The sequence below is a fragment of the Pavona decussata genome, unplaced genomic scaffold (genome assembly GCF_977016875.1).
Source record: "Pavona decussata unplaced genomic scaffold, jaPavDecu1.1 SCAFFOLD_238, whole genome shotgun sequence".
Classification (NCBI taxonomy): domain Eukaryota; kingdom Metazoa; phylum Cnidaria; class Anthozoa; order Scleractinia; family Agariciidae; genus Pavona; species Pavona decussata.
Window position 1 is genome coordinate 797501 of NW_028145643.1, and position 23948 is coordinate 821448.

Consider the following 23948-nt stretch of genomic DNA (forward strand, 5'->3'; position numbering starts at 1 on the left):
ACGGAAAGACATATTTATAGGTATTGAAAGTGAGAAAATAAATTAACATGAAAGCTTGTTTGGTCTACGAAATGCTGTGGATCAAGAACAAAAGACCGAAACTGAACACGCAAGCGGATTCCATTTGCGCTAAACTCTTTACCTGAATGCTTTCATGCTAATTTATTTTCTCACTTTCAATACCTATAAATATGTCTTTCCGTTATTTCCATTTTACTCATTTGACAATGACGATATGAAGTCGTCGAAACGTCATGCTGTTTTACTATCGTTAATTTTATTTATTTATTTATTTATTTATTTCTTTATTTACTATTTTTAGCGTTCCTGCTATTTTCAGCGTGGCTCTTGTGGGCCATCCTAAAAAAAACCCGCCTCACAGGACACGCGCAGCTTGCCAACCAAACAAAAAGTGCAAAAAAGTACGTAGAAGCAGCGTTGCTGTCGACGCTCATCCCAAATGACTATGATTATATAAACACTCATTTTCTAGGAGGCAAAAGTGAAGAAAAAACTAAGACCTTGTTGGTTGTGAAAAAATAAGCGCAAAATCTTTGGTCGGAGATAATGGCCTCAGATCTTAGTTTGGTTACTGGTAGCCATTTTGCATTGAAAACGTTGCTCGTACGCGTACCGTTCTTTCCCGGTCAACCGCTACAGAACCGTCAGTTGTACCCACGAAAGAGAGAATGCGGATTTTTCCGGAAATTGCAACAAAAAAACACGATGGGCGTGAAATAACAAGATTCTTAAGCCTAAGAACATTATCGTTAAAGGATCACTTTGGACGCGTGCTGACATGGATTTCAGCCACCGACTCAAATTCCTCGGACGCTTAACATGACTGCCTGAATGATCTTGTAAATGAAACTTAAACGGCAACAAATTAAACAACTGGGTCCGTGGTTGTTCGAAAGCCGATTTACTAACGCTGATCTCCGATTAAATTTGTAAATTTGTATAGCGCATAATTCCATGAGGAGATGATCAAATGCGCTTTGCAGTACATGTATGTGGACACTCTCCAGTCCGGTTTCGAATTTGGAAATGTTGGTTTCCTTTACTGTAAACGTTAATTAACCGAGGTTTTCATCTCACTCCTTAAAAATATTTTTAAAGGATAATTTCAAGCTAATCGTAAAGAAAAGTTTAAGCCAGATGTGAGGGACAAAGCCCTTTTGGAAGAATCCTTATCGATTACTAACTAAACTCTAATCAACCCAGGAGTAATTTAATCAGGTTTTAAAGTGTGGCCCTTCAAACCCAGGCCCCAGCTAAGGCCATCTTGGCTGGAACTTTCTGATTGTTGAAAAATGTTCGTGTAGCACCAAGAGAAAGACTTCTTGTGAATTCGTAAAGTTTAGACTACGTTTTTAGCGAATTTTACCTGACACAACGGCAGGCACTGATTGCACCTTTTTCAAGTCGCAATCAAGTTGCAAGCAATTTTCAATCAAGTGGCAATCAATCATGTTCCATGCTTTAAGTTTAGTGCAATCAATTTCCATCCTGCCGGCCCACACGTACCCAACTTGAAGACACTTACAGTTTCAGTGCAATGTTATCGTAACTTTTAATAAAACTGGACTATTACTTTTAGATTTCATGCAGGTTCAACCAAAGGTTCATTTTGGTGGATATCTGTTCGGAAGGCTTTAAATCGCCTAGGAAATTGGGATTGAAAATCTAAAGTTTCTTCTATAAAACTGTCAGCTCAAATTTTGTAACACTGGCCGGGAAAACTAATTCGCTTCGTTTTCAAAGGGGTAAATGTTGTTGAAAATGCAGAAAAAGGTCAGCTAACATTTTCGTGAAGCCAACAACAGCTCGTGAATTCGGGGAATAAAATTCCGTTTCCTAAAACTTTCCGCCACTTAAATTTTCAGCTAAGGCAGCTGAAGAGATCAAACCGCTGTATTAACTTAAACAGAAACGTCTGACCGTAAACGTTTTGGGAACACAGGAGACAACATTTTAAGTATTTTACTTAAATGTTCTCTGGTTGGTGCCCCTCGGAGATTGGAATACGTGCATGAAAGTCTCAGCTTTTGGCTCAGCTTTCCAAAATGTTACTAAAAATAGCTGACAAAGTCCCTTTGCATACAAATGAGCATTGACCAGTTTGGAGCCTATGGCATATCTTTCTGGCTTTATGACAAAACGGATCTCACCACAATGAGAGTCTTAATTGAGCGGAAATGCTCTAAATTTCAAATTTCAATTTCTATTAGCTGTTAATAGCACAGGAAGTAGTTAATTAACAATGATTTTTTTAAATTATGCGGTTAATCTTCTGGGGCTGTTAACTGTAACTCTGGCCATGAAGAAGAGTAGTGGTACTAGTTGAAATATTGGCTCAAATAAAATTGCCCTTTGCCGTAATGTGTCTGCCAGCCCTGGCGCACGATCGAAGGACTAATCAAGCAGTTTGGTTTATTTACACGTAAAGAGACTTTTGGCACGTGCGTCTCCACTGCAAGAGATCCGGAAACCAAAAGTATTCAGAACAGTTTATTTTTGCGTTTTGTGGTCCTCTGTATTCAAAGGTTTCGCTGTTAATTGGACTTGCGGTTAGGCGGTCTTAGCTTCAGTGGTCATCAGATCTTGGAGTACATGTCTGATTGTATGTACTCAAACGAAAGGAAACAACGGAACTGATTAACACGATACAGAAATGTCTCACTAATAACACTAATGAAAAGAAAGATTATTACAGCCTTTATCAGTGCTACTTATAATGTACTTTAAGAGCTTATTATCTTGCCCAGTGAACGAAGCCTATCTTATGACACAATTCTACATCATGAACTGAGAATACTCAGTTCGACCTGACACTTATAAAGTGAATAGGCCATTTTACAGTTATGTGCTCAGTGAACTAGGCTTGGGTTGGAAGCGAGGTTGGGGGTGACCTTGTTTTGATACAAACCTCACTGCTTTTCAAATGTAAATGCAAACTAGTTAGCATATGAACAGCATGATCTACATGTGAAAAGCAACGAGGTTTGTATCAAGACAAGGTCACCTCAGCCTCGCTTCCAATCCAAGGCCAGGTCACTAAGCACACAACTGTAAAATGGGCTGTTGTAATTAAAGATATGCAAGCCGCAAAGGTGTTGTACCGAACGGTGTTCTGTATGTAACAAATTGCCCATTCCGAAATTCATAAAGAGACGGGGCCCTAGGTTACACGTTGTTCAAACTGCTTCACATGAAGAAATGAACCCCATCGTCAGAAAGATCACATAAAAATGGGTAAGTTTACTACGGAATGAAACATAACCCAATTTGGTAACCAGACTTTGGCCAAACTCCAGCCATACAAATGTCTCAAATTCTGAAATGGTGTCCCCCAAATTATATTCATACAGTCTGTAATTTCTCCGAATTTTGAAAGCCTTCTGCCTGGTTGCAATCTAACGACAGAACCTCAAACTTGAGAAATTGAGTAATTTTAATGTAATCTTTCTTGTGAATGACTCCAATAGACCAATACGTTCACAACGGAAAATGCATTGAGGTTCATATATGAATAATTAAATTCTTTTGTTTTATTCCCCTAAGCCTTGTAGCCAAGTTAGAATTTTAATATATCGAAATTGGTCTATTTCATGTCTGCAGAATTTTGCATTTTTCAGGCGAGCGGAGGCAAGCGCGAGTGACGAGCGTCGTTAGTCGTCACCCGGGGGGGGGGGGGGGGGGTACTTGGGTTAAGTTTTGTTGGGTATGTGCCGCTGGCCTCTCAGAGCCCCTGCCCCATTATAGTCTATTTTGTGGCCAGTTATAGACCCCATCTTAGTCACTTTTTGGGAAAATGTAATTTTCGCGATTCCAACTAAGTCACTTTCTATTTATGCATCTACTTTCAAGAACGGAATGTAATGCGAGGTGATTGTTACATTTAATAAACAACAACTTTCTGAACTTTTTAACCGAGACCATTTTGAATCCCTACTTAATAGAATTTTCTCACCCCAAAAATCCGAAAATGTGCGACCCCATTCTAGTAACTCTATTGAAAATGCGACCCCATTCTAGTCAATCCAGTCGTGAAAATGCGACCCCATCCAGCGGCACATCCCCATTAGCCTCTTATAAGGAAGTAGCCCCCCCGGGGTCGTCACGCGTGACACAAAAAACAAAAATCTTTTGGACGAATCATTATTGATTAGTAATTAATCTCGAATCAAAGTTCACGTTAACCCGGGATTAGCTTAATCGGGCTTTGAACAACTGGACCCTGGTGATTGCATGATAGCTAATGAGATACTGTTTTAGTCAGTATTACAATGACTACAGTTATACTCGAAAACAGTTCCAACTAACACGAATCGAAGGCATGACCTTCCGATTACTAGTTCTGATACATCCGAATGTTGGGAGGCTCGGATTTTCTTTTTCCGAGATTGCATGTGATGTGTTACTGACTGAAAAATAAAAATACCTCTGTCAAAGGCAGAGATGTTTTGCAGTCCGCATTTATGTGACAGTACTGTGAAACTTTACCGTCCCCTATGCGCTAAGCTTCTCAACGTCTTCGCAGTGTTAATTGATCCCGACGGAAGATTCCACCATTTTGTCTTTGTTCTCTTATATGTTTTGGCTCTTAGCCTAATCTTAACACGTCAAAGAGGAGGATAATGACGTTTTTGTTTAATCTGGAGCTTTCCTCTGGCATTGCCAGATGTCATTTAGTATTTTTTTCACAGAAGATTGACTGTGGTTATACTTAAATCCTTTAGACAATCCATCATCGGACGAACTGCATTCCAAGAAGCCTTGTTGTAAGCACGCGATTGTGATTGCCGGCTACATAGCGTTTGAGTTCCCAGCTCTCTTGGCGGAGATGTTTCAAAGCACCTGGCCACGTTCGGTGTAGGGCCCCTAAGGTTGTTTTGTATACGCTGTTTATATAAACGTTTTTCTAATAAGACTCAATTCTTCAGTAACTGAGTCAGTCCCAAGTTTGACAAGTTTCTGCCACAACAGGAAAGCTGGCAGTTGTACGAAGAAGTAATTTGAGCTGCGCCCCTATTTGCAATGGCATTTCGGCGAAATTTTTCAGAAGAGATGCACGGTTGGTTTGTCATCATCGTTACCTTCTCTCCCACTCAGGAATAGGGTCTAATTTTTAGCGACATTACACTGGCTCGACAGGTGTCTCTATATTTCCACCCCCGCATGCAAAAAACCGTTAACGAGATCCCTAAATGAGCTTAAATGCTGCTGGTTTATGATCGGAAGAAGAACATAAATCATGGGGCTGAAATCGCTGGAAAGAGATTCGGAAAGAAACTCGTAAACGGATCAAGTTCGACAAAAAGTAATTCATATCGTAATATCTTAGCATTACACCCAAGCTGTGGGTGCACACGCCCGTGTTAGACTGACAAATTACTTCTGAACTCGAGTGCTAACTAACTTCGGAGGACTGCCGAAATGCGTGACAGCTACGTTTAATTTGGATGATTGCAGGGCTGTTAGTAAACTTACTCGTCATTTGAACAGCCTGATCATCACAAATGTTAAGTATCATTATATGACATTTCTAAGCTTACTTACTTTGAAATAAGGCGACTCGTGCATCACCGATGGGCCCGTCGTAATCATGACTGCAAATCACCACATTAGGTAAGACGTGCATGGAACCAGTCATGGTGCACGACCTTTAGTTATTCCTTACTACTTTCAAAGACTCGTATTATATGCCGCGATTTATATGGATTATTGTTTTACTATGGCTTTATTGACTGGTTAGCTTTAAAAGTCAAGTGAGCGTGCCTTAATGCCACAGAAAACAGTTCTAAAGGCTCGCGCCGCCCCATTCCGTTTAAGGAAATTAAGCAGTGAAAGTTCTTGAACGTTCTTAAAGAAATATTTTTAGTTATTGTTTTTGTGTAGTGTCAATCGAAACATTGAAAGCTAATTCGCTTGCATGACTTGACCAGGTTTTAAGGAAAATAGTTCAGGACAGTTTAGACAAGAATAACGACATTTACAAGTGATCAATAATCCGCTGCCAAACTGGGAATCTGACCGTTGAGTTTATCCGTCACGTTTTTGAGACATGGAATACAATCCCGTTTTTACACGGCTCACCAAACTAATATTCCATATTCAACTTTAATGCCGTTCGACTCTCAAAGTGAATGGTAGGGGGAGCTGGGATGGCGCAGTGGTGAGAGCGCTCGCCTCCTACCAATGTGGCCCGGGTTCGATTCCCGGTCTCGGCGTCATACGTGGGTTGAGTTTGTTGTTGGTTCTCGTCCCTGCTCCGAGGGTTTTTCTCCGGGTACTCCGGTTTTCCTCCCTCCACAAAAACCAACATTTCCAAATTCCAATTCGACCTGGAAACAGTGGATGGAAGAGCCACTCCGTGGATTCCACTGAAATTCCTATTTAATGGTATCAGTTGTTGTTTGTGTCTTTTGATGTTTTTGATTAACTGTGATATTTGCCCGCCGAGTCCTTTCTACTTGAATTCGAGACGTCCTAAAGAGGCACTGTCACGAAGTTTTTGCTGTATGTCGGTCAAAACGGCTCAACTATTTGACTAAGAACCACTTCTCTAGAGAATCGAGCCGGGAGGAAAATATGAAATTATTTCTCAGAGCACGGAATAAACTACAATCAATCTTAGCTATTTTTCCAATTTACCTCGGAGGAGCTTGAAAAAATTGGCCAATTCTTTCAAGTTGCAATCCATTTCCATCCTAGCCATCCGAGGACAAGGATGAATGAAACCAGTTTCTGCGCTCAAGTAAGGCTGTTGTTAACAAAACCGAACCATTTTTTTTTACGTTTACATCCACACAGATATGTTTCTTGGCTTTTCAGAGTTACCCTAAAAATTGGTGACACTGCCCCTTTACGTACGACTAACATGTAGTACTGAGCGGTCACGTTCCATAAGATGTGCAACGGGTTGGTTTGCGTGTGTACGTGCATATTACACCATGACCCAAAAATGAGTAAAGCAAAGTCGAGATGGTACAAGAGAATATCATATAACATTAAATGATTAGCTAAATAAATAAATCAATGAATGAATGGGGGCATTGAAGATACTTACGTGGGTTAAGCTAGCGGGTGTTCAGGCAGCACAGACATGGCACTCACAAGTAATACTAGAAGAGGAATTTAGCTTTTATAGCCGATAATATGTCATAATATAGTAAGTGAGAAAAACTAAAGGACGAGTTGCAGGTATAACAACCCTGATCAGTAGCTTTCATTTGAAAGATTACACTCTCTGCACTTTGCCGAGGGATTTCCGTGTTCACAGATTTGACTACGGCGTTTTTGACTATTGGAAGCCGGGAAGTTTATACTGAAGGACAAGAACACACATCTGAGTAAAGATGGACTTAAAGGAAGTCTAGTCTGGAAACCCGGTGCACTCTATGATCAGGCGAACTTGCAAAAAACGCTTCTCTACTTATCACGAACAAATCTTCTTATGATCCCGAGTAAGGCTGTGGCATAATTCATCTCAGCCTATGGCTTCTTGTCTGTAAATGTTCTTTACTGACGACAAAACCAGAGTTTTGCAGCTAAAAATGAACCAAAATTTATAATCCTCGTGCTAAGTAGCTGGCCAGTTACGTCTTGGTTTCCGTTCCTTAAAATAGATATATTATAAACAGGAAAAACATGAAACCAGAAGGAGCAAAAAGGGCAAATTGGGGACAGGTTGTTTTTTTCCTTTGCCGGTAACATTAAATTTTAATTAATTGTCATTTGATAGAAGAACTTCTAACAAGCGCTCTCCTCACGCAATTTCTCAAAAATACTATTGTTACTGTGCACGACTGAATTTTCAATTAGCCAATCAGGTGTGCGACAGCAACAGGGGATGTTCGGCTATTCAAATACAAGCAAGCGCACGGTGTGAGATTTACATCTCGGATACATACATTAGATCTCTTTATTAAGAGAAGATGAAGGTCGAAATATTATTAAATTATAACATTTTATATCTATACAAATCATGTCTTTACTGCATAGGTAACTATGAAGACAACGCCAAACGACAAGGAGTTCGACGGAGGGCGTGGGTGGGTTTAATTTGACACAGCATTCCGACCGCAGACTTTGAACATTGACGACTTAATAATATATGTGGTAAAGCGCCCCCAAAAGGGCGGGCAGAATCAGCGTCTAAATTTGCATCTCACGCCCGCAAAGGTGTGAAATGAAGGAGGGGTTTGCCCTTTTACTTCTTGTTTAAGCAGCGACGACGGCAACGACGACGAAAGCGTCACTTGAAAATATCAAAATATAACTTTATTTCATTTGTGCTACTTCGCAGTTATTTCAATTCGTTCAACTTTTACAGAAACGGCGAACTACCTAGGAACCAAATTGGTAAGAGACAGTGGCATCCAAGTTAATACAAAAAATGAAACATTCACTGTCGTGTGCTCACGTTATCCTCAATACCTTGCGGTGAATTTGGTCATTTTACGTTGCTGTTTTGCAAAGGACGCCAAAGAAATATATCAAAATTAAAAATGTACGTGCAGAGCGATTGTTTTTGCTCATTCAACTTATTATTTTGCGGCGTTGTCGTTGCCGTCATCGTCATCGTCCCTAAATCTTTAAGAACGGGAATTCTGCCCGCGTGGTAGGTCTACAGGGGCTGTCTTCTGTTTGCGTGCTGTGACGAAAATTAATTTCGAATTTTAAAATAAGGTTGATAATTGCCGGTAGATTCTAGGTTAAGTCGGTTTTCATAGTAATTTTTTTTTATAAAAATGCACTGTTTTACTGTAATTATTGAAACTAAAAAAGGCGTGATAAATGAACTGTCTTTCAAAAGGTTTTTTATGACAGGGCTCAGATTTGTGAAATTATTCCGGCTAATAACTACAAAGTATGAGTCACCTGTATTCGTTGCATGCTGTGCGTAGCATGAAGCCGGTTTCGAAGTACAGTAAAAGACGAAGCATATAAACCAATAACAAGAAACAATTTTCTGGCATCTCCGGAGCCTATTCAATGCAACTTGGCTTGGAAATCTAAGCAGCTGTAACGGCGAATACAGATCGACAACACAAATCAGTTAAGTTTTCTGATTTATTTTGAGCAACAACATACAGAATTGGTCATGCCATGGAAATTCAACAGTAGCAAATAAAAAACTCGTGAATCTGCAAACCGAAAGACGCCTATTTGACATTAAACTGTTTTGCTGCACTTAACCGCAGTTGTAAGCTTGTACGCAGCCGGGTATCTGACGATCCGTCAGTAAAACAGTTTGCAATCGATGGTTCACAGTTTTTGTCACCTGCCTTTACTTTTAAACTTTAATTGTAACATAATTGCCATTAGCAGAGCTAGTGTTGTTAATCCATTCAAGACGCTTAGACATAAGCAAAGCTAGTCCGGCTATCCATTCAAGACGCTATACCAAGGAATATTTTGTCCGAATTGTTTGAGGCGAAGGTAACGCCTCCGAAAATTCAGCCACTGCAAACATTTCTTTCAACACAAAATGTTGTAGGGAATTTTTTGTACCATCAGAAGCTGCTCAAATAGTGTGATAGGAGGAATGTCCCTTATGTACATCAAAGCCGTTTTTCTGATTTTGTTTCACGTTAGTTTTTGCAAGAGTGCACAGTGGAAGAACTTTATTGAAGTGAACGTACCTGAAGGGAAACCCGAAGGCTACAAAGTCTACGAACAACTTCCCCTGCCTAGGGGTGGAGACGAATATGCACTATTTTATGCCCAGAAAGGAGACTCACTCGACAAAGTTGGATTATTCAAGGTCTCACCTTCGGGAGTTATAACAACAGTCCAGCCGCTTATTTACGAGAAAGGAAAACCGAACGAGTACGACTTAACAATCGTGAAAAGGCAAAGAAAAGAGACAAACGGAGGATTGGCAACCACAGTGCGCGTGAAAGTTCGGGACGTGAATAACTTTCCGCCAGTGTTCGCTTTTGAAGTGTACCATGGAATTATTAAGGAAAATGCACCTGCAAATACAATTGTCATGGGACTGGAAAACTGTTATGCTGAGGACCGAGATAGTTTAGGCATACGAACCTATAAAATCATCAAAGGCAACGAGAGAGGGTATCTAAAGATAAAAAAACAAGATGTGGGCGAGAAAAGTTTTCTGCGGTTAAAAGCGACGAGTAAACCGATCCACCAGCGAGGGAGGGCCACACCCTACCTCACGTTGATTGTGGAAGCTGAAGATATGGGGAACCCGCCATTAACTGCGCGAACGACAATCAGGGTATTGATTGAAGAGGTGAATGACCATGCACCAGCTTTTGATAAACGTAGTTACGAGCGCGAAATAAGTGAAGATACACCGAAGATGATGCCATTGCTTAAAGTTCAAGCTACAGATCAAGACGAAGGAGTAAGTGGACAGGTTTATTATTTTTTACAATCTCTTTCAAGTTTTTTCACAGTCGATGCTTTCACCGGAGAAGTAACGCTTGTTCGTGAGCTGGACTACTCTCAGAGTGAACAACGCTTGCATCAATTGACTGTTGTGGCGCGCGATGCTGGGAATCCTAGCAAACAGACATCAACTTCTGTTACTATAACTGTACCTCAAGATATCCTCAATTTTCCCTTCCCTTCATCTCCGAGCAACTCAAAAGAAAACACGGCACCGTTTTTCCCTCATGCACTATATCACTTCACAATTCACAAGTCATTTCCAGTAAAGGGACGTCTTGGTGTAATCTTTGCAGTGGACGAGGATCCTCCAGGCTCCAACAGTGACCTGCGGTATTCATTGGTCAGCGTTTCTGGGGAATTTAGCGTCGATAATTTCAGCGGTGTTTTATCAGTAAACAAAGAACTCAATGTCCAGACATACACGTTGACGGTAAAAGTTCAAGATCAGGGAAACCCTTCAAAACAAGCGCAGGCGGAGGTTAAGATTGACGTTAAAGATTTAGATTTTTCTCAGAACTATCCTGTGTTCAGTGATCCTATACAAGTTATAAGGGTTGCAGAAAACTCGGAAGTCGGGAAATCTGTGTTTCAAGCTTCGGTAACGTCCGATTCCAGCACGAGTAAAGGTGTCGTGTACTCGGCAATCTCCGGGTCCGGGCTGCCGTACTTCGAAGTAAACGAGGCCACAGGACTGATGAAAACTGCTTCCCCATTGGACAGAGAAACACACGCAGTTTATGATATGATTATAGAGGCGAGAAACAAAGAGAAACTTCCTCGCCATTCTCAACTTTATCTCACAATTGACATTACAAATGTAGATGACGCCTACCCAGACTTTACCAAACCAGCTTATGACGCAACTGTTCCTGAGGGGAGCCCTAAGGGGACGTTTGTCACTGTCATCCATGCTATAGATAAAGATGACCCAGTGGTGACATACGACATTTTAAATTTTGATTCGGTGTTTGAAATGGAATCTAATACTGGTGTGATAAGAACAAAGCGAGTTCTTGACCGAGCAACAGGCGACAGGGAATTTCTCCTGTATGTGATAGCAAATGATGGAGGTGGAAAGTCATCTCAAGCTATTGTGAGAATTAACGTCACCAGCGCGCGCAATTCAGTTCCCAAATTTCAGAAGCCATCTTATGGAGTGTCTCTGAAAGAAGGACAGGGCAGGGTACCGAACTTGTTGTGCATTGCAGCAACTGGAAGCAATGGAGCAGTGAAATATTCAGTGAAGCCAGGCGGAGACGAAAGATTTCAAATTGATCAGGTTACTGGTAAGTGTAGATTATTACTGCGGTCATCGCTGATACTGTAATCATCAGTCTTATTCATGAAATCTCACGTTTAATGCAACTCTAATATTCTTGGTTAAGGCGTTTCTCGTTCAAAGTTTGGGAGTGAATAAAACGATCAATAGAGCAATTTGAAAATGAAATACGTCTTGATACGGTTGAAAGATGTTTTTCTTTTGTGAAAATGAACTGAAAGAATACAAAATAAACGCACGGAACAGGATGGATAAATGAACAGGGTGAGGAAGGACTTACCCTGCTAGCAGAGTCGCTTCGATCTTTCCCAGATAAGTCGGGAAAGAGAAAGGCGACCGAACTCTTTCCCGACTTATCTAGGAAAGATCAAAGCGACTCTGCTAGCAGGGTAGGAATTACGCTAAACGTTAAACCTTAGTTTCAGATTAAGATTCGACAACTCAAAGAAGGACCAAAAAACTAGTTTACTGAAATTTCCAAGATCATTAAAATGAAAAATTTTGCTGTGTTTCTCAAATCCCGCTAAAAGTATCCATTGTTTACTGTTTCATTTTTACGACAGGAACATTTTCCGCAGTGGATTCTTTCAACTACGTTTTAGAGCGAGGCTATGTCGTTCAAGTTGAAGCAAAAAGTGATGGTTCCCCGCAGGTAGCCTCAGCGGCAGTGAAGGTAACGATCGAAAACGAAGACGGCCCGCCAATGTTCCAGAAGAACAGTTATGAGATTACAACTCAGGAGAATGTAGCTGCGGGAACTAAGCTACTTGTTGACAATACCGACGGGTTTCGCTTCTTGACTGATGGAAAACCTGTGGCTGATTTTGACTGCACACTCGAGGACATCACTAAGGTAGAAATTCTCGACCATTTCAAAGTCGAGCGCATGAACTCCGAATGCCAGTTACACGTGATTAAAAACTTTGTCCAACTCTCTGACCGAGAATTCAAGTTCCAAGTCCGTGTCACAAACATCAAACAACGAAACGTATTTGGCTCGGCAACTGTGACAGTAAAAATTACTGACACTAACGACTACCCCCCTGAGTTCTCACAATCTTCTTACTGGGTGACAGTACGGACAACCACTCCCACGGGAACTAGTTTGCTACAAGTTGTTGCTTCTGACAGGGATACCGAGGGGAGCGCTAGAATTGTTTTGGAGCTTCTTTCGGAAGGTGCACCGGAGGATCTCAGCAGGTTTGTACTTGTGCATATCGTAGCAGAATCAAAGTATACGGCTTCCAAGATTTTTCCAAAAAATTATGCAACAGTTGAACGAGGGACACATGCCTACGATCCAATCAGCGGCCATTGTATCGCTCGTCCCTATATAGCACAGACTGCATGCATGGGCTTTATTTTGCAAGCAAACGTATTACGACTTTTAGAAATGTCGTTGCGCTAGCGTGTTGCAAAACTCGCACTTTTAGCCACTCTTGAAGAGACGACACGACAAGCCTGCACTTTGTCGGGAATAGGTTAAACTTGGCTAATTTATCGCGAGACTTTTTTCTGCGATAATATTTTTAGCTTTCGCGAACGCTGTTTTGTCGCCCTTCACCAAACTCCTCCCGAGCCTTCTTTGGCGCACAGTTGACTGTTAAGTGTCATTGTCTGAGAAAGTGTTCCAGGGGCCAAAACTTGTGGTCAACCGATTTGGCTGAAACTTGGCACAGAAGTTGGTTGCCATGAGATATTTGAAAAGCCAATTTGGCTCACTTCTCTGACTTTAAGTTTTAGAGTTTCAGGGGGGGTCTCATTTTTTGCCCTTTGAGCACAAAAAATCCAGCCTTTCAGGGGTCATTTTGAAAGTGCCATAAAACCCAACTGGTAAATTGTGCTGCCAAATGAATTTGACCATGAATATTACTATAATAGAGCTTTCATTTCATGCATGTAACTTTGCCCTCAAGGTATTGGACAGAGAGGAGCCTGGGGCTAGAGTTAAGCCAAAATTAATGTCAAAATTACAACTCAAAAGTGCCATTTTTCAAAAAATCAGTGTATCTACCTGCCTTCTTGCATAACATCCGTACCTAAACCGTTATTTACTTTAGTGACCCAACTATCAAAATCAGTTGAGAAAAATTTGGCTTATCACGGTTTGTTGAATTTTTTTCACAAACACTCCATGCCTCTATAAGGTCATGCAAAATGGAATTTTGAGCATAATTCATGCCATAAACAAACCAAATTGTTGACATGAAGCCCTTATTCTGTAGTTGGTCAGTGAAAATGAATTGCTAAAGCCAAATCAGTTTAATTGTTTAGAAATACTCTGATTCTTACCTTACAATTGCTCTTAAAGGCCTTTGATTAGCACAACAAATACCCTGATTTAGCAAAACAAGGTTTAGTTTGTACTTTGAAAACCTAGTACCCATCACACAGCACAAATGATGAAGGCCTAACCTCGATATAACGATCTTTCTAAACGATGCTTGAATTTTGCATTGATTAATATTCAGTTCCAAGTCATAATTCTTCTCTGTTGCTCCAAGCATGGAAAGTCTCTATATTTTGTCAGGCCTGATTTTTATTATGATTACAAGATAAAGTTAGCTCACTTAACGAAAATGTTCGTTAGCATATAATCTATGTCTGTTAACAGCCTGAACAGTTCTTGTAAATACCCACCAGTAAAGGAGCATGGCCATGCATACATAGATATGTAAACTTACGTAGAGATATACGAGCTGCAGTTTATAGCAGTGCCGATGTGACCCGTCACTTCAGAGTCCTCTAGAGCGGAGTAAATGAAACCATCCGTCAAGAAGGAATGCACAGTTAGGAGAACTCGATAGTAAAACAAAAAACCTGTGTTGCTAAATACAATAACAAACGAGGCCAGGGCATTGCGATGATGCAAAATCAACTGGCCCGCCATTTTGGACATAGGAGAGAGTGGGGACTGGACCGAGGTTACGTTCTTCTTCCGTTTCGCGGCTATGTTTTATCAGGAGTAAGAAATTCAAGGGTAATTTCACGTTGGCACTTTGTTCCTTTGGAGGGGTAAGGGATCAGTGCGGTGCCACCGCATGGGCTCCGCACGAAACAGGAATGGTTCCTTTATTATCCTGCGAGAATGATATGACTGAATGGTTGAAGGAAAAGTACAAGGGGTCAGGTGCATCTGGGGCAAGAGGAAGACCTGGTTATACCAAAGCAGCAGGTGATTCAAAATATCTGTTAGGCATCATACACGCGCACAAATGGCTTTTATCGCGATCAAGTGGACTCTTTTCTGTTGAAGAGAGACCACGATATTTTACGATATTGTCGTCTCAAATTGTTTGTGTATGACTGATTGAAGATTTGCCGAGGTAATTTACTTGATTCTTGCGATGAGAAACAAACATTCAACAAATTGTTCACAGGAAGGGCAAAGGGGTTGACTAAAACCCTAACTTTGAAAGGTAAGAGCGCAGTTATTTTATCGCAACAATCTCTATGACCGAAAACAACGATAAGAATAACTTGAAGTTGAAGGCTGTTTTTCGTCTGCTCGCTCTGTTTGTTTACATTCAGCTTTACCTGTTCAGACGCTTATCACGCAATCCTACATTTGCTAGTGTCGTCTAAGATAAGAGAACTTGAAAAATCTTTGCAAACATGCTGCATCGAAGCAAATCTCTCAAGCAAATCTCATAACAAATCGGCAGATTATGAGACAATATAAGGACTTCTTAACGATGTGAATTAAGCAGAGAGTCCATATACCGGAAAACATTTTGTACGTATGTCATGCAGGGTTGTAGCTAAGAAATTTGTCTGCCGGTTAGCAGAGAAATTGAGCCGGCTAAAGAACGCGCGAAGTACCTTCTGCCGTCGGCATAGCCGACGGGGAGGGGTAGTTATGGGAGGGGGTCGCCCCCTCCCATTAGGGGGGTCTGGGGGGCCTCCCCAGGAAATTTTGAAAATTTTAATTCAATTTGGTGCACTCTGGTGAAATCTAGGGGCTCTTTTATGCAAAAAGAAAGAACCATTAAAGAGAAGGTCAGCTGTGGTGCCGCAGTTTGAAACGTGTGGTACCGAGATTCACCCTGCATTTATTCAAAATTTTCTCCCTCGCTTTGACGTTTCCATATTTCCTTCATGTGGTTTTCGTTGTTTGGCGTTCCTTGAACTCTCTACCAGGTCTGTTCACTGTGCCCCTAAGGAGAATGACAGACCTGGCTTCTGAGCAGACAGTGCTTTGTTTTACTTCAGTTCGTCAATCTATGCTGTTTTCTTAATTCTCTTTTTGGTGAGCTCACTAGAAGAACAGTTCTTTATTTAAACACGGTAAAATCTATCAGGAGTATAAAAATTAGAAATAACCTAACTCTCCTAAACAAAATTCAAAACCTAACTACAACTAATCTAATCCAACTAAAACCCGTTTTTCATGAATGCCGTGTATACTCTAACATTAAAAATGAAAATACGTGCGTAAGATTTTCAACATTTACTTAACATTAAAGTAATGAGAACGAAAGCTACATCGCTTTCCATTCGTTCCGAAAAGATAAGTGCTTTTAAGTTTGCACTAGAATATCAGAAAATCGATTTTTATAAACGCTTAGAACTGCAAACAAAAGAGCTGTCCACTCGGTCGTTCAGCTGTTCATCCAGTTTCGCGGGTTCGTTCACTCGGTTTCTCGTTCGTTCGTTTTCGCCGGCGAGCACTCGGCGGACCGTTTACGTTTCTGGTTTGTTCAGTTGTTCCTCCGTTTGCCCAGTTCTTCTTGCTATTCATGAGCATAAACATGTTATAAGCAATAAAATTTAACCAATTAAAAGCTGTATTAAAACATTACGAAGAAGGTCCTTCGTGTTTTTTTTCTCTGTCATGCTCTAGAGAAAGGCTTCTTCTTTCTCCGATCTGACACAAATACCTGGTAACAAACTCGTTTCCAATCTTTCGCACTGCTTTGAATGCCGAGGCTACCAAGCTTCTTGTTGACAAGATGGCGGACGCAGAAAACGGAAAGAGGACACGGTAAACAAGTTCTCAAAACAAGACTTTATTTCAATTACTTTATGGCATCGATACTCAAGGTAGTCAGGAGTTTATTCAACCTTTTCTCCTGAAATGTATTATTTTAAATCGAACAATTGCTTTTGGGTAACTAAAGAACTGTTCATTGCCCTTTTAACCAAGTGCTTGTCACCCAAAATTCAGCCGGCGATGACCTCTTTCCCAGCCGGCGAATTTCGCCGGCAGCCGGCGCTTAGCGACAACCCTGGTCATGGTGTCATTATCAAGTCGTAATACCGTCTCAAAATCGAATGTAGTTTCTTTTTATTGTATTCATCTATTCTTGTAGAAAAAAATGTTTATTCGATTAGTTGAGCTCAGAATACAACGATAAATCTGAGATAGGTTTTAAACTGGGTGTAAGATTCCTAAAATTATACCGCCTCTATTTACATACTAAAAAAACTAATTATAAGTAATTAAAAAATGTATCCGAATAATTTTTGTTACCAGGAAAGTTATCCGTGAAACAAGACATTTTCTCGCTCAAAATGTCAATTTCATCGAAAAGCTTCGATGCAGCATGTTTGCAAAGATTTTTCAAGTTCTCTCTTCTTAGAAGAAACTGGCAAATATAGGAAACCGGTAGGGTTTCACGCTCGAATTGTGATTGCATGATAAGCGTCTGAACAGGTAAAGCTGAATGTAAACAAACAGAGCGAGCAGACGAAAAATAGCCTTCAACTTCAAGTTATTCTTATCGTTGTTTTTGGTCATAGAGATTGTTGCGATAAAATAACTGCGCTCTTACCTTTCAAAGTTAGGGTTTTCAGTCAACCACTTTGCCCTTCTTGTGAACAATCTGTTGAATGTCTGTTTCTCATCGCAAGAATCAAGTAAATTACCTCGGGAAATCTTCAATCAGTCATAAACAAACAATTTGAGACGACAATATCGTAAAATATCGTGGTCTCTCTTCAACAGAAAAGAGTCCACTTGATCGCGATAAAAGCCATTTGTGCGCGTGTATGATGCCTAACAGATATTTTGAATCACCTGCTGCTTTGGTATAACCAGGTCTTCCTCTTGCCCCAGATGCACCTGACCCCTTGTACTTTTCCTTCAACCATTCAGTCATATCATTCTCGCAGGATAATAAAGGAACCATTCCTGTTTCGTGCGGAGCCCATGCGGTGGCACCGCACTGATCCCTTACCCCTCCAAAGGAACAAAGTGCCATCGTGAAATTACCCTTGAATTTCTTACTCCTGATAAAACATAGCCGCGAAACGGAAGAAGAACGTAACCTCGGTCCAGTCCCCACTCTCTCCTATGTCCAAAATGGCGGGCCAGTTGATTTTGCATCATCGCAATGCCCTGGCCTCGTTTGTTATTGTATTTAGCAACACAGGTTTTTTGTTTTACTATCGAGCTCTCCTAACTGTGCATTCCTTCTTGACGAATGGTTTCATTTACTCCGCTCTAGAGGACTCTGAAGTAACGGGTCACATCGGCACTGCTATAAACTGCAGCTCGTATATCTCTACGTAAGTTTACATATCTATGTATGCATGGCCATGCTCCTTTACTGGTGGGTATTTACAAGAACTGTTCAGGCTGTTAACAGACATAGATTATATGCTAACGACATTTTCGTTAAGTGAGCTAACTTTATCTTGTAATCATAATAAAAATCAGGCCTGACAAAATATAGAGACTTTCCATGCTTGGAGCAACAGAGAAGAATTATGACTTGGAACTGAATATTAATCAATGCAAAATTCAAGCATCGTTTAGAAAGATCGTTATATCGAGGTTAGGCCTTCATCATTTGTGCTGTGTGATGGGTACTAGGTTTTCAAAGTACAAACTAAACCTTGTTTTGCTAAATCAGGGTATTTGTTGTGCTAATCAAAGGCCTTTAAGAGCAATTGTAAGGTAAGAATCAGAGTATTTCTAAACAATTAAACTGATTTGGCTTTAGCAATTCATTTTCACTGACCAACTACAGAATAAGGGCTTCATGTCAACAATTTGGTTTGTTTATGGCATGAATTATGCTCAAAATTCCATTTTGCATGACCTTATAGAGGCATGGAGTGTTTGTGAAAAAAATTCAACAAACCGTGATAAGCCAAATTTTTCTCAACTGATTTTGATAGTTGGGTCACTAAAGTAAATAACGGTTTAGGTACGGATGTTATGCAAGAAGGCAGGTAGATACACTGATTTTTTGAAAAATGGCACTTTTGAGTTGTAATTTTGACATTAATTTTGGCTTAACTCTAGCCCCAGGCTCCTCTCTGTCCAATACCTTGAGGGCAAAGTTACATGCATGAAATGAAAGCTCTATTATAGTAATATTCATGGTCAAATTCATTTGGCAGCACAATTTACCAGTTGGGTTTTATGGCACTTTCAAAATGACCCCTGAAAGGCTGGATTTTTTGTGCTCAAAGGGCAAAAAATGAGACCCCCCCTGAAACTCTAAAACTTAAAGTCGGAGAAGTGAGCCAAATTGGCTTTTCAAATATCTCATGGCAACCAACTTCTGTGCCAAGTTTCAGCCAAATCGGTTGACCACATGTTTTGGCCCCTGGAACACTTTCTCAGACAATGACACTTAAGTCTCCCGTTGAGATGATCGGGATGAAGCGCCGAGTAGGCGCTCGGCCTCAAGCTCGATTTAATAGCTCGGTTAGCTTGATAATCGTGTCGAGGTTTAGGCTTCACGTGTGAGTTTCTCCAGGCGCTCGCCACGGGACAATTTTTGAAGAAGACAGCATTACCTGCGCATGCAAGAACTCGCTCATGTAACTGTCGTTTAAGCTCTGTAACTTGCTCAGTGAGCACTGTTTCTACCTCTATCTCCTCCTACCTCATTAAAATGAATTCGTGTTATGATTCCTCTGCTGTGATGTGAATTGTCATAACAGTCCTACACAGTTACCTAATGCACCGTTTCAGAATGCATGCACGCTATATTTTGTTATAACGTTGTTTTATTTAAAAGAAATTGGAATAAAAACAGCAAACAAAACTGCTGATCAGTAGACAGACTAGAAAAAGATTTTATTTGAATGATCATGAGAAGCCAAAGAGTTGCCCTGCTTTCAAAGAATGTTTTGTTATTTACAAGAAATTTTACTTTCTTTAGTCCACTTCGTTTTTTCGACAGATTCCAGATAGACAATCAAGGCATACTGCGTACCACTTCCTCCAATTTGCCACAAAATACACTATACAACTTCAAGGTCAAAGCCAAAGAAACAGGTAAAGGTCGCAATTATCTCATCCGTCAATGTAGAGGAGCGGTGACCAAGTATCGACAAGGGTCTTGATAACTTGAACGCAGTTGTTCAAAGAGTGGATAATTCGCTATAGCGGATAAAATGTACTCAAAATAATACTTTCTATCCGCTGGATAAAGCTATATTCACTCTTTGAACAAACTGGGGCCTGAAGGGACCTGAAATTAGTTTTGAATCCAGGCCTATGTCGTGTTGTTTAAGTAGACTATAAATTTTAGTCTGCATTGTCCCTCTCCACACACAGGTGGGTAAATTTGCGCCGAACATTGCATAGGTCTCCCTCCCAGCCGTTTTTTGGGCTGTCACGCAACGCTCCCCCCAAAAAACAGCCCAAAATACACTATTGCCATTGAATCGCCATTGAAAACAGCCCAAAAAACGGCTGCGAGGGAGACTAAACATTGCAGGGTAAGAGTTCAAAAACAAAAATGCTACCTAGCGATCCTGTGAGTCAATGGTGCTTCCCTTCAGTAGAATAAATCAGTCATTTTCATGCCTTTTTACTGCGAAACCCAAGATAAACATAAATGTAAAAGGTAAAACTAAAAGGGCAAAATGTTGAAGAAGTCGAGTTACAGAGGGGTGGGTAACGAATCTAAATTTGAGCGCTTAGGAGATGGTTTATCACCAAAACTAGCCAAAGGTACTTTTGTTTTACAATACGGCACATAGTGAGATCACTCAATCCTCTGATCTTTATACTTCACCTCTTTTCTCGCCAAGGGACTGACCAACCAAAGGAGAGTGAAGTATCACTTAAAGTCTCTGTGATCAGCGCACTTTTCTCTCCGGTGGCATTTGAAAGTGCAAGTTACTCCAAATCTCTACCTGAGGACGCTTCAATTGGATCAACTGTGTTTACTGTGAAAGCTTCGCGCTCTGGATCTGATGCGGGAATTAAATACTTCATAGTTGGGGGAGATTCAACGAATAATTTCAGAATCAATTCTGACAACGGAAAAATTACCTTAGCAAAGGAACTGGATTATGAAACAATAAAATCTTACAAGTTGATCATCCGGGCAACCTTACCGACCTCCAACACTGTCCCGGATGTAACAGCCGACGTTTCAGGCGAGGTTACAGTGAGGGATGTCAATGATAACAGCCCCAGGTTCCTTCTTTACCAGTTTCTTGCTCGGATCGCCATTGAAAGTTATACACCAAGCGCTACTACAGTTGTACAGGTGCATACATTTAATGATTAAGTAATCTCGTTTGATCACTATCTGTAAAAGGCATAAATTCTAACCTATGAATCAAAAGCTCAAAAAAGAAAAATGGGGACGAGTACCGATTGGAGAAAAGTTTCAATGAGCATGTCTTCCTTGACATTTTACAAGTTTTGTATTCTCTCAAACAAAACAAAAAAATCCATGCTTTTGCATGCACCAAAAATCATGCAATTCCTTCTTGGCTGTCTGAATGCAAGGAATACATCAACGCTTCCGGTTTATGTATAAGAAATCACAGTAGGAAACAACAAAACAAAAGGAAGGTACCGAAAACAAATATTTCATGTATGTTTCAGTATGTAATTGAATGTTATCCTTCACAGGTGTCAGCAACAGACAAGGACACCGTGGAAGCATCTGGCGAAATAACGTACACCATATTTGAAGCTGCTAGCAGTCCTTCTACCAATATACCATTTTCCCTCAACAGAAACACAGGCGAACTAAAGACCAACAAAGAAATCAAGTTGGTCCTAGTTCTTACTGTTAACGAAACTTTTATTTTCTCATCTTCTTCTTTCTTACACCTGTTGCAGTCTGGAAATGTAGGTGCAGTGAACTCGGTTTAAGAGCGACTCTGCCTAAGATCTTCACATTCAATTTTCATCTAAAATATGGATTTCACTGCTCTTCTACAAACTCCTCTTGGAAAGTAGGTAATTGTTACCTACTTGCTAAGAGAAGTTGATGGAAGAGTTATCAGCGAAATCTATTTCTAGGTGAAAAGTGAATATGAGGATCTTAGAGAGAGTAGCTCTCAATATGGGACGGAGTAAAGGTACACGTACGCGCGTGGTTCGAATTCTGTTGGTCTCCTAACATAGTATGTTACATCCTGGGGTATGAAACGTTACTTCGTAGTGGTTTTCCTCCCCAGCGAGTAGATAAATGAGCACAAGTGGCGCTTGGGGCACCTTACTTACGACAGCAGTAAAATCTGGAAAATTGTTAAAGCCTGGAGCTAGAGGTGGCGCGCATTCAACCATGGGATCTTTAGGAGTCACGCTTCGTCCACGCGTACAAGCCGTAATCTTGCTTTCGTGGAAAACGTTTTGTCGTACCTAAATTACAGAGGTTGTCCAAATAACGACACAATATATAATTTTCCCAAAATCTTTATCTAAATAAGCGCTGATGCATCCCTACTCTTAGGTTTTCAGAGAGATGTGATTGTAGTACTGGTAATGTGCACGGTTTGCTTGAACGTGTGACTGGGTAATGGTCGTGCGCACTTGTCGGGGTGACTCCAAAACTACCACATATTTGAACGCGCGTCTACCCTCTCTCTTAGCTGCCACGTTTCCCCAAAGTGAGCTGTTGCTCAGAAATTTCTTGGTTTGGCTTAGTTTGACATTTTGTTGTATTTTCTAAAAAGGCTGAAAACCTTTGTCATACTTGCAACATTCGATTTTTCAGGTTTTCAGAAGCGAGTAGTTATATGCTGGTCATAAAAGCCACAGATGGCGGTGGAAAAGAAAGCGCAACAACGATTCAAATCACAGTGCTGGATACCAGCAAACCCCCAACATTCAAACAAGATGAGTACGTTAAGATCATCAGTGAAAACAGCCCAGTTGGCACCTCTGTGCTGGATATCAAAGCGGACTATGATGACTCCAGTGCACTGTTGAAGTACTCCTTCATACAAGGGAACCAAGATAACATGTTCTGCATTGATTACTTGGGTGTTATCAGTGTGGCCCAACCCCTGGATCGCGAGAGTGTGCCCTCGTATGAACTTTCTGTAATGGTTTCCCTTAACAACAAAAATGACACTACCGTTGTCAGGGTTACATTGTTGGACGCCAATGATCATGCACCCTCTTTTGAGAAGTCCCTCTTTATCATCGAAGTTCCTGAGAATCAGGGTTTGTTGACAACTTATGAATTGAACTGATCGCTTCTGGTTGAATTTTAAGACCAATTCTTCACACGTTTCTCACACGTTTGTGATATCCTTCCCCTTACTCGTTAGCTACTGTTCAAAGCATTTTTCTTCGAAGACTGCACACAGTATGCAGTCGAATTGCTTCCAAATCAAAGGAGGGAAACGTAACGCAAATTGGCTTTGAATTCCATTTCATGTCATTTCGTGCGGACGTTACGGTGTCCTACTGGCTGAATATGTTGCAATAGTCCATAATTTGATCTCCCCCTGTGATACCCTAATGCAAGTGTCGTTTATGCGTGGTTTTGAATTCGTCATTTTTGCGTGTTATTAACGGAATTAAGCATGCAGATATTAATCCCCAGAAAGGAAGTTAAAACGTGTTACTTACTCGCATGAAGCACCGCCAAAGGCAATCACCATCATGATCCCATGTCATTCTGATCGCCCATTGCCATCATCATCAACCTTATCAAAACTTGCTCCCGTAGTGGAGAATATGTCGATGTTAAAAGCATTTTAATACACTGCCGATTTTACACATGGTGAACTGCTTAAAATTAAAGAAGCCAAGATCAAACTGTAGGACACTAATTATTTTCCAACATAATACATTAAACAATCATTAACTATAATTATATGAACTGAGCTAACAAAATGACTCTAATTTTGAATTACATCAAACCTGGTTTGAACGGCTGGGCCCTGGTCATTCATGCTACAGAAAACAAAGCGTAACGCTGTCTGGCATGCAGGCCAGTTGTTTTATTCAGACAAATTATCCACATCAATAGCACTATCTTCCCTTAGCGTAACGTGTAAAATCATTGCTCCTCTCAATACAATC

General features: G+C 40.6%; 2 protein-coding genes across 2 annotated transcripts in view; one reads left to right on the forward strand and one right to left on the reverse strand.

Moving 5' to 3' along the window:
• Nucleotides 1-5721, reverse strand: part of LOC146457631 (uncharacterized) — a 31081-nt gene extending 25360 nt beyond the window's left edge. The window contains exon 1 of the mRNA XM_085091686.1: nt 5563-5721. Coding sequence (XP_084947812.1) covers nt 5563-5656 — 94 coding nt within the window. The 5' untranslated portion in view covers nt 5657-5721. The remainder of the gene's footprint in view (nt 1-5562) is intronic.
• A 3832-nt stretch (nt 5722-9553) lies between these two features.
• Nucleotides 9554-23948, forward strand: part of LOC146457633 (protocadherin-like protein) — a 33831-nt gene continuing 19436 nt past the window's right edge. The window contains exons 1-6 of the mRNA XM_085091708.1: nt 9554-11711; nt 12268-12904; nt 19846-19940; nt 20702-21165; nt 21537-21679; nt 22630-23081. Of these exons, the coding sequence (XP_084947834.1) occupies nt 9554-11711; nt 12268-12904; nt 19846-19940; nt 20702-21165; nt 21537-21679; nt 22630-23081 (3949 nt within the window). The remainder of the gene's footprint in view (nt 11712-12267; nt 12905-19845; nt 19941-20701; nt 21166-21536; nt 21680-22629; nt 23082-23948) is intronic.